The 12,253-nt window shown below is 39.5% G+C and overlaps 1 protein-coding gene across 6 annotated transcripts in view; it reads right to left on the bottom strand.

Annotated features, from left to right (window-relative positions):
* SUVH4 (histone-lysine N-methyltransferase, H3 lysine-9 specific SUVH4-like protein) overlaps positions 1-12,253 on the bottom strand; it is a 47,374-nt gene that overhangs the window by 2,866 nt on the left and 32,255 nt on the right. For 4 of the 6 annotated variants that reach the window (XM_088983963.1, XM_088983964.1, XM_088983967.1 and 1 more), the window contains 7 exons: positions 7,213-7,311; positions 4,913-4,962; positions 4,726-4,814; positions 3,984-4,143; positions 3,550-3,655; positions 3,274-3,456; positions 546-791 (listed from right to left, as the gene is read on the bottom strand). In XM_088983963.1, coding sequence (XP_088840089.1) covers positions 546-791; positions 3,274-3,456; positions 3,550-3,655; positions 3,984-4,143; positions 4,726-4,814; positions 4,913-4,962; positions 7,213-7,311 — 933 coding nt within the window. The remainder of the gene's footprint in view (positions 1-545; positions 792-3,273; positions 3,457-3,549; positions 3,656-3,983; positions 4,144-4,725; positions 4,815-4,912; positions 4,963-7,212; positions 7,312-12,253) is intronic. The other 2 variants (XM_088983966.1, XM_088983965.1) reach the window with 1 other exon arrangement.

Below are 12,253 nucleotides of genomic sequence, written 5' to 3'. Positions count from 1 at the left end.
GTTGATATATTTCCTTCATGGTTATTTGTTTCATACTGTCCTGTAACCGAGATGAATCTGTTTGATGATAAGCGGAGGTAGTTTTCCTCTTTCGTTGATTAGTTTAGAATTAAACGCTATACCATCAATGGTGTGATGATAAGCAGGGGTTTTTGTATGGAATGTTGCAAGAGAGATGAATAATAAAAATTGTTTGTGGTATACAGAACTTCTGAGATTGGGATGGATGGCTCCGACTCAGAGGAGTTAGAATGGATGTGAAGGATCTGTAAAAAGTTCTAGTGAGCTGAATCTGGCACTGCCCATGAAACTGGACAGAGGAGAATACAGAACAAACAAACAATAGACATTATAAGATATGTATTAGTTGATTTGAAATTTTTTGGAGTTACATACAGAAATCTGTTCTCAAGGAACGGATTGCCAAAGAACTTGATGGAGGATATTTTTAGCAGATACCAATAAAAAATTTAGAGTTTATTAAAAAACATGCCATTCAAGACTTATTTGTCTTACTTAGAAAGTATAATAAACAAAAAACTTACTTGTCTTACCTGCAAAGGGGGAATGTTGTCAGCAGCAAATAACATTACTCGAGCAAGTTTGATATCATGATGGGAACTCAAAACACACTGGACAAAGAGATTAGGCTCACAGCTGTGATTGATGAATCTGGCTACATTGCCAACAGAGGCTGCATCTATGCAGAACTCAGGCACATTTTCTAATTTCTTGTCATCTGTTCTATCCAGGTTAGTAGTTGTAGGTATAGATACATCTCTTAGTCGCCTCTATCAGACAAGAAATTGAAATTCCATCAGATAACTATAACACAAACAAATGAAATGGTTGTAGAAAAACAGAGTAAAAGAAGAAGCAATCATTTCATGTGCAAAAGGAATAGTATTTTTATTGGTTACATTTCAATAACATCTTTAATATCCCCATTATACACAGACTAACACTATTATGGCAATTTCTACGCTCTTGAAAAAATCACAGTGACTATGTCATTGGAATTCTTTCATGTTTTACATGTAAGGCAGGTCAAATTTCATAAGACTAGTTGCTAACAAAGCCAATAAATGGCTTCTAGAGCAACTTTATCTGAGATCCTTCCCCAAAGACTCCTCTGCTATTGTAATGATGAAAAAGATAGTCCGAGCATTTCCATTTTTGCAAAAGGAATAGTATGCTATAGAAATGATGCAACCCCATGATGAAGAGCCGGGTGCATTTATTGGCATACTCCCTAAACCACTTCATCATCATATTTATATTTGGTCATCAATATAAAAAAATGATATATTAAAAAGCAGCAGCTTAATCAACCAAAAGAATATACAATCTGAGAGATGTCAAGATGACACCTCAAGATAGCAACTCAAAAACTAATCTAGTGCAAACTGATCAACACTACAAGCTTAAATTTCAAGTACATTCCGGAAACTCTCCCCCAATTCTGCCCGATTAACTTCACCAAAAGCTAGGAGAACAACAATCCAATCAAACACTAATTTACCAACCAAAGCCACCAACACCTAAATGCTCTTTGATTTGTTTCCAAACAACCTTCTGTTCCTTTCATTCCAAATGACCAAACACACAGAAAATGGAATACAGCACTGGCCAACTAGAACAGTTCTTCTGTGGTTCTTGGCTTTCTGACCCCAAAGAGGAAAGAATAAAATTTCAAGATAAAGTTTGCAATCTTGCAAGAGAACAAATGACAGACCGGCTGCTCTTCCGCACAGCAAAAATAGCAGTAGCTCGCCAGATTGAAGCCCCTTCTCTTCAAATGATCTTAAATCAATATACTCATCTTGGAGCTGAATAGCTCATCCTACCTTTCAGTGACCACCATGCCCTTCGCTAAAAGCCTTTAGTACCCTCAGTGCACCTAGCAAGCAACAATTATTGTCAAGCCAATGCCTGGGCATTGGCTAGAGTTCCTGCTCACTCTCTTTCCTACCCCCGCCCCACAGTTTTTCCAACCTCGTTTTGAACTTAATATTCGAATTATATTGCACTCAGTAATTTGTATCATTATGTGTATACCTTGATGCTTCATGGAAGATCATAGATTATTTGCAGCTGCTAAATGGAAATGTATGATTTAGTATGCCCTTTCATGCATGAATATAGACAACAGAGCTACAGGTTATTTTTGAATAGGTTTAGAGATGAAGCTAAGGAGAGCAGGAAGAAACCTCAAATGCAAGAAAGAGCAGCCAAGGGCATCTCACTATTTGATGCTTCAAGTGTATGGAGTTGGGACATCATTCTAACAAATGTCCTAAGAGAAGGAATGAAGCGCAAACACATTTAACGAGCAGAAAAATGATATAAACAACACTGAGGAAGGAAAAGTGGCTGATACAACTAAAGCTAATGGATTAGAGGAAGAAAACATGGAAAGAAATGTTGAGGGTGAAGTTGTGCAACCAGGATAAGCTGTAGCCAATGATTGTTGAGGGTGGTCCTTGGCACAAAGGTTGGGTTACTCCCTTGCAACCAAGGTGGCCAAAGTTCAAATCTTGGGAACGGCCTCTCTGTATTTACAAGGGGTAAGGCTGCATACATCTGTCCCTCCCCAGACCCCGCATTGGCAGGAGCCTAGTGCACTGGGCTGTTCATTATGGGGACAAGAATACATGTAGTGGCTGAGTACTCTATAATGCTCTCTTAGAGGGAACTTCAATTCTTCGTGTATTGTCTCAGGAGTTGTGACTGTCTTGCTGTTGGGGCTGTCACCTCTCGATATATGTCTTTAATCATAGTCGATAAACTCGAGACTATCTTGCTGTTGGGCCTTTGGTTTTGTCTCAAGTCCCAGTTAACAATTGGCTTGGGACACGTACAGGAAGTCCCGAACCAAAACCAACCCGTTGACAGCCCTAAGTCAACCCCACAGGTGCGGGGTGCCTTCCAATCCCTATATTGTTCTGTGTCCATGCAAGAGACCAGCTTGATGCCATTGCTACTATAGCAAGGCATTTCCAGGAGGATTTCTACTTCAGGTTCAGTTCTGAAAATCTATAAAAACCAAGTTGGCTTTTGTACATCTAGCTCTATATTTCCTTGCCTGTTGTTATCTTGAAATACTGTTTATAACTTGCTTGCCTGCCCACATCAGTTACAGATTAGCTGACTAAGATGGTCTGTCCATGTTAAAAAAAAAACAATAAATGAAACATTGAGCACTTAGTCAAAGGGTATATTCTCATTTTTTGAAAGATCTCCCACATCCAATCTCAGTAACAGTAGCATTACCTCCCTGCCATCGAGCCCTTTCATTGTTTGTAAGCAGTCAATCTCAAATATGTAATTGTTCTCTGAAACATTCTCTAATTCATCCGTTCTCATGAGTATTCCAGTGTATTCACACACAGGTGCCCCTGAAGGAATAGAATCCCAGGACCTAACAGCCCACCCTTTGTTTGGAGTGCGAAAGACCTGTTGAAAGACAACTAAATTAGAACTTCTATACATGGGAATCAGTATATTTGCAGTATCAGATTCAAGCTAATCCACGGTAATTATACCAACCTCCAAACGATACTTTAACCCATGCTGGGATGTTCGGTTGACACAACCAGGTCCACAGCCACATTTTCGTCCACATTCAAATACAACATCCTTAGCTTCAATTAATCTGAAAAATATTAAAGTGATATAAATACTAAGATGAAAAACATAAGCAAAGAAAAAGCTACAACTCAAACAACCACACATACAAAATTTATGAACATAGTAAACAAGGCAGTAATAGTGCAAGCATTAGGAAGCTAACCACTTAATTCCAGAAGGTGGATTAAAAACGGACTATAATATTCATACAGTAAAAGAATATACTCTGACTGAAACTAGTTAAAATATAACATATTATTGAATGTTCACATCAAGCAATCATGTTCTTGGCATGCTACCATTACCAGGGCACATCTTTCAGCAATTTACATATCAAATATTTCAGTTCTCACCTGCCACCATCACGACGCACATATGGAAAGTCAGAGCCATTAAGTCTTGCACAAGCACAGGTTTTGGGATCAACACAGGTTCCTCCGCAATTGCACCCAGAGACATCCATGGGGAGCTTTACACTTTCAGCAACTTGGATAGACTTCCGATATGTAAATCCTAGAGTTTTAGAAATTCATTAGCCAGAGAGGCCTTCAGTTCTTTCATAAATAAAACAAGTTTTGTTAAAAGATGGCATTAAACAATGTCATCAGTATGTCACTTTAAGACGAGGAGAAACAAAACATAAACTGAACAGAAATCAGAAGATATCTGAGAGAGGGCAGGAGGAAGAGGTGTGTGTGAGAGAGAGAGAGAAGTGCTCCCAGCAAATGGAAATGAAAGTAAAAAGTACATCCTTAGATGAATATGGGAATGCTTTGTAAGTTCCTCTGAATAAATCATATTGGTCGTCTTTTCAGTAGAAACGAATGTTAGAACAAATGAACATAGTCGGGGAATATGGGATACATTTTAAAATGTAACTAGCTGGTATAATAATACCTTAAAACCTGTTCTTGAAAAGAAAATCCATAATGATTACATTTAACCCAGAAATGCAATATATTAACTAGGAGCTAAAGACACAGCAATGACTAGTAATCTGCCTAACACTAACAAAATCCTTGTTAATATATACTAAAATTAAGCAACACAATGCACAAATAGTGAACATTGGGGACTCAAGAGGATAGAACTTGCCCATGGGAGCAATAGGTGGATCATCAACCAAATTAGTGGCTGGAATAGGAATGTCTTCTTCACCGCAACTTATGTCCTTGCACACCAACCTTAGCCAAGAAACCAGTTAAATAAATTCACTATTTGGAGTTCCATGCATGTGATAGGTAAGAGACTGACTTTATTTGCAATATCAATTATTTCATACCCACGTAAGTCTGCAAGACTCCTTGATGCATGAGATCTAATATAATGAACCTGTCTAAGGAACAGAAAAGAAAATGAGAAATGGTGCCCATAAAAAGAAGAGAAAATGCAATCTGTGATGAAGCAACTGGCAGGTAAAGAACAACCAAATTCAACCCGATATGGCAGGGCAAAGGATACAAGAAAACTTAACATAACACATTACATCTGACAAGAGCCAAAGGTAAAGGAAGCAAACTAGACACAATTTAACAAACAAAACTATTACAGTTATGAAAATAATACTCAGTAAAAGCCTAAGGCAATCAAGAAAGTAATTTACTTCTTCAAATGTTAAATGAGCTAACAAAACAGGGGGCTGAAAGAGAGCAGATGCTTTGGGGTCTGCTCCACTTTTCTTGACTTTGTATTTGCTCTAAAATCATTAGTAAAACTTTCAACAGTTACTGATCAAAAAAAAAATCTAGAATGTGAAAGAGGGACATAGGTGAAGGTATTATTGTGCAAGCCAGTAAAAAGATCAGCTGATTCCTGGACTACTCTTTGGGAGGTCAGTTCTCTCCTTACACATTTGGCATGTCCCTCTACAACACATTTGACCATTCAATCTTGGCCTTCCAGTTCAGTGGAATACACAGGTTTTTCAACACAGGACACGGTTCCCCACACAAACTATTGGAGCCAGGAAAGGAGAAAATAATGTTCTTTTGGACGGGACCACCAATATAAACCATTAAAAAACAATTTAGGGATTCTCATCAAAAAATAATTTGAGGGTCAATCACTCTATCAAGATGGTCGCCCACCTCCTATCACTCCCAACATTTATAAAGGTGTTTTACAAAACTTAGGGTTAGGGGTGCAACTCGGGACGGCTCGGGTTGGACTTTTGTCAAATCTTGAATGGGTGCAGCCTGAAGCCCAAGCCTGAAACAGTGTAACATGTTAACTCAGGCCAACCCAAGTTGCACCCTTAGAAAAACTTTGGTTTTGCCCTGGTTGGACCATTTGGAAAGAAAAGATTTTTCTATTTTAAATGAATTGAGAAAAGACAAAAATTATTTGGAACATGGCCCACTTCGCACCTCTTGGGCTATGTGGAGGGAGAGAAACTAAGGAACTTATACAGACGCATTGTAATTCCAGAATAATACTAACAAATATATGCTCTCTGATCTTGAAGTAGTTGATAGCACATCCAAAATGCAAAAACGTTGGTTGATTGTCATTTGGTGATGCTTTCTACCACTTTAGATTTAGTTGCCGACGCTGTTTAATGATTGCTCTGTATTTTATACTTAATAAGAAGTGTTTCCATTTTCTGTTTTAGGTGAAACACCATCACCATTGACTACGATCTCCTTTTCCTATTTAATTTTTTACCAGTAACAGACACATTGTAATTCCAGAATAATACTAACAAATATATGCTCTCTGATCATGAAGTAGTTGATGGCACATCCAAAATGCAAAAACGTTGGTTGATTGTCATTTGGTGATGATTTCTACCACTTTAGATTTAGTTGCTGATGCTGTTTAATGATTGCTCTGTAATTTATACTTAATAAGAAGTGTTTCCATTTTCTGTTTTAGGTGAAACATCATCACCATTGACTACGATCTCCTTTTCCTATTTAATTTTTTACCAGTAACAGACCAAGGTATTCATTCTTTTCAGTAACAACTCAAAGCATTATTATATTAAAGAGTGACTTATACTATAGAAATGTGTCAAAACACCCCAACCTATGGGCTAGAAAAAGCTACTCTCCCCTTTCAAAGAGATCAAGTTACTTGTAAATCAAATAAAGAATAAAGGGAGCAAAACTGATCCAAAAAAGAATAAAGGAATACAATACCAAAATAAAATCATAGTGCACAAACACCCCCAAAGGTAATATCCAGGCTAGCCATAATGCTACCAGCTCCATATAATAAAACAAGCCAACCAATTACATTTTTAATCTCTACCCCAGTTGATTAGACCCCAGTACATTTCAGTTCTATGCAGACAACCCCATCCAAAGAATCGGTTGTTTGGCTTAGTGATATTTGGATCCACCTGAATGTTGTACTCATGCATCTTACCAAAGATCTAGCATCCCAGATAATATGTATAGACAAGTTCCTGGACTATCCATTTTAATAGTTTAGTCTCTTAATAGATCCCAAGTATACACTAGAGCACCAACAGGCAGAAGCAGCTTCTGAATACCCAAGGAGAACATACACGAAGAAAAAAGTATAAGAGAGAGCATAATTGAAAACCAATACAATAACGTATAGTCAGATGTACAAAACCTGGTTAGTAGTCAACACCGGTTGCCCTTCAAGCCGCCTTAGGCGATACTTGAAAACAGTGAATCCAGAAACACCTTTCTCAGCCGAATATTGAACAACCTACATAAGTGCATATATAGAGCAGAATTGATTTAGAAAATACCAAAAATGTATGCATGATAGAAATCTAAGAAAACATTGCAAAGTTGAAGTGCACAGCTGCAGAAACAAGAAAATCCCTCTATAGTATTCTTCAGGGTATGCCAGACAATATTGCAATTGCTCTTGGTATCCTGTTGATTTACCATTTTCTTTGGCTTGTCTTAAATCTTTTTCACCTCTTCTGGTTTAGTTGTCAACAAAATTGATGGGATATATAAATAAAAGAAGAGCGAAATTAAGTATACAACACTAGATTAACAAAAAAGGCATTTTCACAAAAAATTCCTTCATGAACGAAACTGCCAAAACACTGAAAACTAAGGTTTTATGACAAACTTTCAAAAGTGCTCTTAAAGGTAGGGGTGGCAACAAACCGAGCTTTTCACGAGCTGCTCGAGCTCAACTCGGCTCGGTTTCAACCGAGATCGAGCTCGAGCCCAATTCATAATAAAAATATTATATATATTAATTATTATAATTCTTATTTTTTAAATATCAAATAAAAATATTTTTATATATAATTTTTTATTTTTATAAAAGATTTTTCTCAAAATCCAGCTCGAGCTCGAGCTCAAGCCTGGTAGTATTCGGCTTGGCTCAAATCCACCCCTACTTAAAGGAATATATATAGAGACCCAAAATACGCAGCTTGTCAAATTTGGTAGGGATTAGAGTAGATATTGCACAAAAAGACAAATTTTACCAAAATAAAAAATTTAAGGTTCTAAGTAAATTGAAGAACATACATGGATAAATTAAAAAAAAAAAAAAGGTAATAATTCCTGTTGAAACACAAACCTGATCAATATGAGGAGCTTTCCTCATGCTCCCAACAAAAAGAAAAGCCATGTAGAATTGTGGATAACAACAATGACAAAACAAAAAAAAATCGAGAGGAATATTATCCCGGTACCCTTGTCTGCATCTTTCACACAACAACATTACTCAGTGTTTGAAAACTGAGGAGATACCGGGCCGGATGGCCCTTAGTTGAAAGAGATTTTATTTATTAATTTAAAAACAGATTACAAGTGCTTTAGCTACTCTGCAGTCCAGAGTACGACAATAAACAATTTGTCCCAGATTAAAATGATAATCATATCTCTATTTTGCTACAACCGGCTACAGTTTTGCCCAAAATAAAACAGGCTTGTCAACTCACTGTTTTGCTAGAGTATCTGCCAATCCATTTGCTGTCCTTTCAACCCACCCAAATTTAGAGTTAAAACTCTTTGCAAGAAGACCAATCTCCCTGAATGTGAATCCATATTTCCATTGTGCTGAATTTACTTGCTTAGCACAAGAGATGGCAAATAGTGAGCCTCCTTCTACTTCCAGCTCTCTAGCTTCTAACTGTACTGATAATTTCAAGCTTTGTAAGAGGGCCATTATTTCTGCCTGAACTGAGTCTCCATACCCAATTGGTCCTGAGAACAAAGCCACAACTTCTACATGATGATTTCTAAAGACTCCCCTTATACCTGCCCTCCCTGGGTTACCAAAAAAACTACCATTAAGGTTCATCCTCAATTCATTTGGCTCTAGAGGTTTCCAATCCATCTTCATAATTTATTTATGCATATCCATTTGTGACATTTCCTTCCATTTCTTTATTATTTCCTTTGTTGAGACAGTATTGAATATTTCAACAGTTTTTTTTTGATAAATGATAGCATTTTATTAATAAAGAGGGATTACATCAAGATTTAGAAGACAAACTATCCCAATAGAGATGCGAGGTGCAACCCCATTCTACAATGACCCAAATTACAACTGAGCCAAGAATAGTTCAGACTAAAACACCCCCATCTTTGCAAAATAATCAGCCATTCCATTTGCAGACCGCCTTTCCCATTTCACAAGAACTGTCATGTCTCTAACTAGCCACTTGAACTTTTCCATAGATTCGTTGTACTTCCAACTCACTGTTTCTGGTTCCTTCAGTCACCCTATTATCAATTTAGAGTCACCTTCAATGAGTCTATCACAATTTAGCTGTCTCGCAAGCTGTACTCCTTGCAAGACTGCTTGGAACTCAGCAAAAACTGAGTCCCCCATTCCAACCAGGCCTGAGAATACAGCAACAATGAGACCTTCATTATTCCTGAAGACCCCTCCTACACCAGCTGAACCTGGGTTCCCTAGGCTGCTGCCAACAAAGTTCAACTTAATAAAGCCTCCATCAGGAGGTTCCCAAGCTACCACCAGTCTGTTCCTTGCGGTAGAACTTCTAGCTACAGCTCCCCAGATTTCCACAAGAAATCTGAGAACAAGTATGAGGCTTTAACCCAATGTATAGATCTATTAAAAATGCACTCCCAAACTGCCTCCATACTCCTTTCTGTCACTAAAGACTCTACCATTTCTCTCCTCCCACTTCGTCCATATAACAGCAGCCCTAAGGCATCTCCACATGACTTTACCTCTCTTCTTTGGCCAACCGAAGATCGTGGAATCAAAGAGATTTCCAATCTGCAGAGGCACAATCCACCTATGACCAAAAAGATCAAAAACCTTTCCCCAGGGCCTACAACAAAAGGGCAAGAAATTAGGAGGTGGTAACAGCTTTCACCACAAGCTTTGCAAAGGATACACCAGTTTGGGGAAAGGCACAGGGTAGGTCTTCTTTTTTGTAAGGTGTCTAATGTGTTTAGTTTCCAAGAAAGACTTCCCAACAGAAAGCCCCAACCTTGGAAGGGAGAGGTTTGGACCAGAATTCTTTAAACGGACAAGGGGAGTGAATCGGGGATGAACACAAGCAAGAGAAGAAAGAAGCACAGGAAAACAAACCCCTAGGGTGTGGAGTCCAAATACAACCATCAGGTTTAGAAAGATCCAAAAAAAAAAAAAAAACAGAATCAAAGACTTGCAAGAGCGAAGTTGCCAGTTCAAAATGAAAGGGAATAAAGAGAAGGATAGAGGTCTTTAAGGGTTGAATCGCCAATCCAAAGATCCCCCCAAAATAAAACCTTGTCTCCAAAGCAAACATCATGCCTGATAAGGCTAAGGAACTGAGGGAGCACTCTGCAAATGGATTTCCATGGAGAAGCCAAAGTAGCCCACGAAGAAACCCCAGCATCCCAACCATTGCCTGCACCACCGTGAATATTGCCTATCACTTCTTGCTACAATTGTCCCCTCTCCAACGGCCATCTCCACAACCACTTACCTAGCAGGGAAGTATTTTCTTACCTAGATTTCCCAAACCTAGACCTCCATGTTCTTTACTCTGACACACTACCTCCCACCTGACCAAGTGATCCTTTCTACCTTCCCTAAGCTCCCAAAGGAAATCCCTCATCAGCTTTTCTAGTTTTTGCACTTCCCTTCTAGGCATCCTAAACACCGAGAAGTAGTAGACTAACAAATTCTCTAGAGTGGATGTTATGGGCCCGGAATAGAATCATGTCACGGGTCGGTCCACGGGGAAAAGCTCCTGTTATCCCTTGTTCCTCCCCTTCCTAGTTGAACCTATCTTGGCGTCCTAGAGGGTGATTTGTCCAAGAGATCGCCGAACTCTCCTTTTACTCCCTTTCTTGACTGGAAATTTGATATCTTTATTCAATAATTTCAGCTCCTTAAATAGGAGATTACAAGAGGTAAGAGTCCTCCTTGTAGGAAGACTCCTTGATAAGTAAACTGCTTACAGATAAGATAGATAAGTGCTTAATATGGGGTGCAACAACGCTACTCCCCTCACAGGATGCTAATCTGGAATTGTGGCTCGTCTGTTGCTTCCGTTCTTGGCTGGCTGCTGAAGATGGAGCCATTCCGAGTGGTTCTGAGGATGCCCATGCTGATGGAGGCCGCCCCATAGTGAAGGTTCCACGGCTGAGCTTCATCTTTCGTTCGAAGGCGCAAACTAGATTCATGGCTGTAACCAGGTTGGGGGGGTGTTGCATCTCCACATCCACCCTCAAGGATTCTGCTAACCCTGTAGTGAACATGTCTACCTACTGGTCCGGTCGTACTGAAGCTGCTCTGGCAAGGAGGGTCTGGAATTGGCGTTGGTATTCAGCCGTTGTTCCCGTCTGTTTGAGGTTGATCAGTTCACCTAATGGGTTGCTCGTCAATGGGGGCCCAAACCTGAGGAGGCAGTAGGATTTGAATTGGGTCCAACTGAGCCTAGGTTCCTCCTGCTCCAATTTATAAAACCAGAGTTGTGCCTCCTCCGTCATGTGGAATGCGGCCAAGCTTACCTTGTCGTTGTCCCCTGTCCGTTGGTTGCAGAAGAACTGCTCGCATCTGTACAGCCATCCCAAAGGATCTCCGACATCGTTGTATGAAAGGAACTCCAGCATGTTGTACTTGGGAACGACCGCGGCTACTAGGTTGACGACCTACTATTCGTCGGACGACTCCGTCAAGTCTGGTCGGCGGCTGTTTGTGGTTACAGCCCCTTCTGGATTCCTCTCCTTGTTAGAGAAATACGATTCCAACAAGCGTCGCAGCTCCCGGACATCGTCTTTGACCTCACGAACCTCCACGCTGGTTTCCACGAGCCTATGCTCCAGTTCGTGGACCCTAGATGATAGCTGCTCCGGATCTCCCGTGAAGGTTGGCTTTGATGCCAAGTTGTTATGGGCCCGAGAATACACGGGTCGGTCCACCGGGAAAAGCTCCTATTTTCCCTTGTTCCTCCCCTTCCTAGCTGAACCTATCTTGGTGTCCTAGAGGGTGATTTGTCCAAGAGATCACCGAAGTCTCCTTTTACTCCCTTTCTTGACTGGAAATTTGATATCTTTATTCAATAATCTCAGCTCCTTAAATAGGAGATTACAAGAGGTAAGAGTCCTCCTTTTAGGAAGACTCCTTGATAACTAAACTGCTTACAGATAAGATAGATAAGACTAACTAAACTGCTTACAGATAAGATAGATAAGATTCCTAGATAAGACTA

This window comes from Nelumbo lutea, chromosome 4 (genome assembly GCF_056320005.1).
Source record: "Nelumbo lutea isolate HS-2025 chromosome 4, American lotus-T2T, whole genome shotgun sequence".
NCBI classification, from domain to species: Eukaryota; Viridiplantae; Streptophyta; class Magnoliopsida; order Proteales; family Nelumbonaceae; genus Nelumbo; species Nelumbo lutea.
Note: the sequence above shows the minus strand (reverse complement) of the source record. Positions and strands in the feature narration are given on the sequence as shown.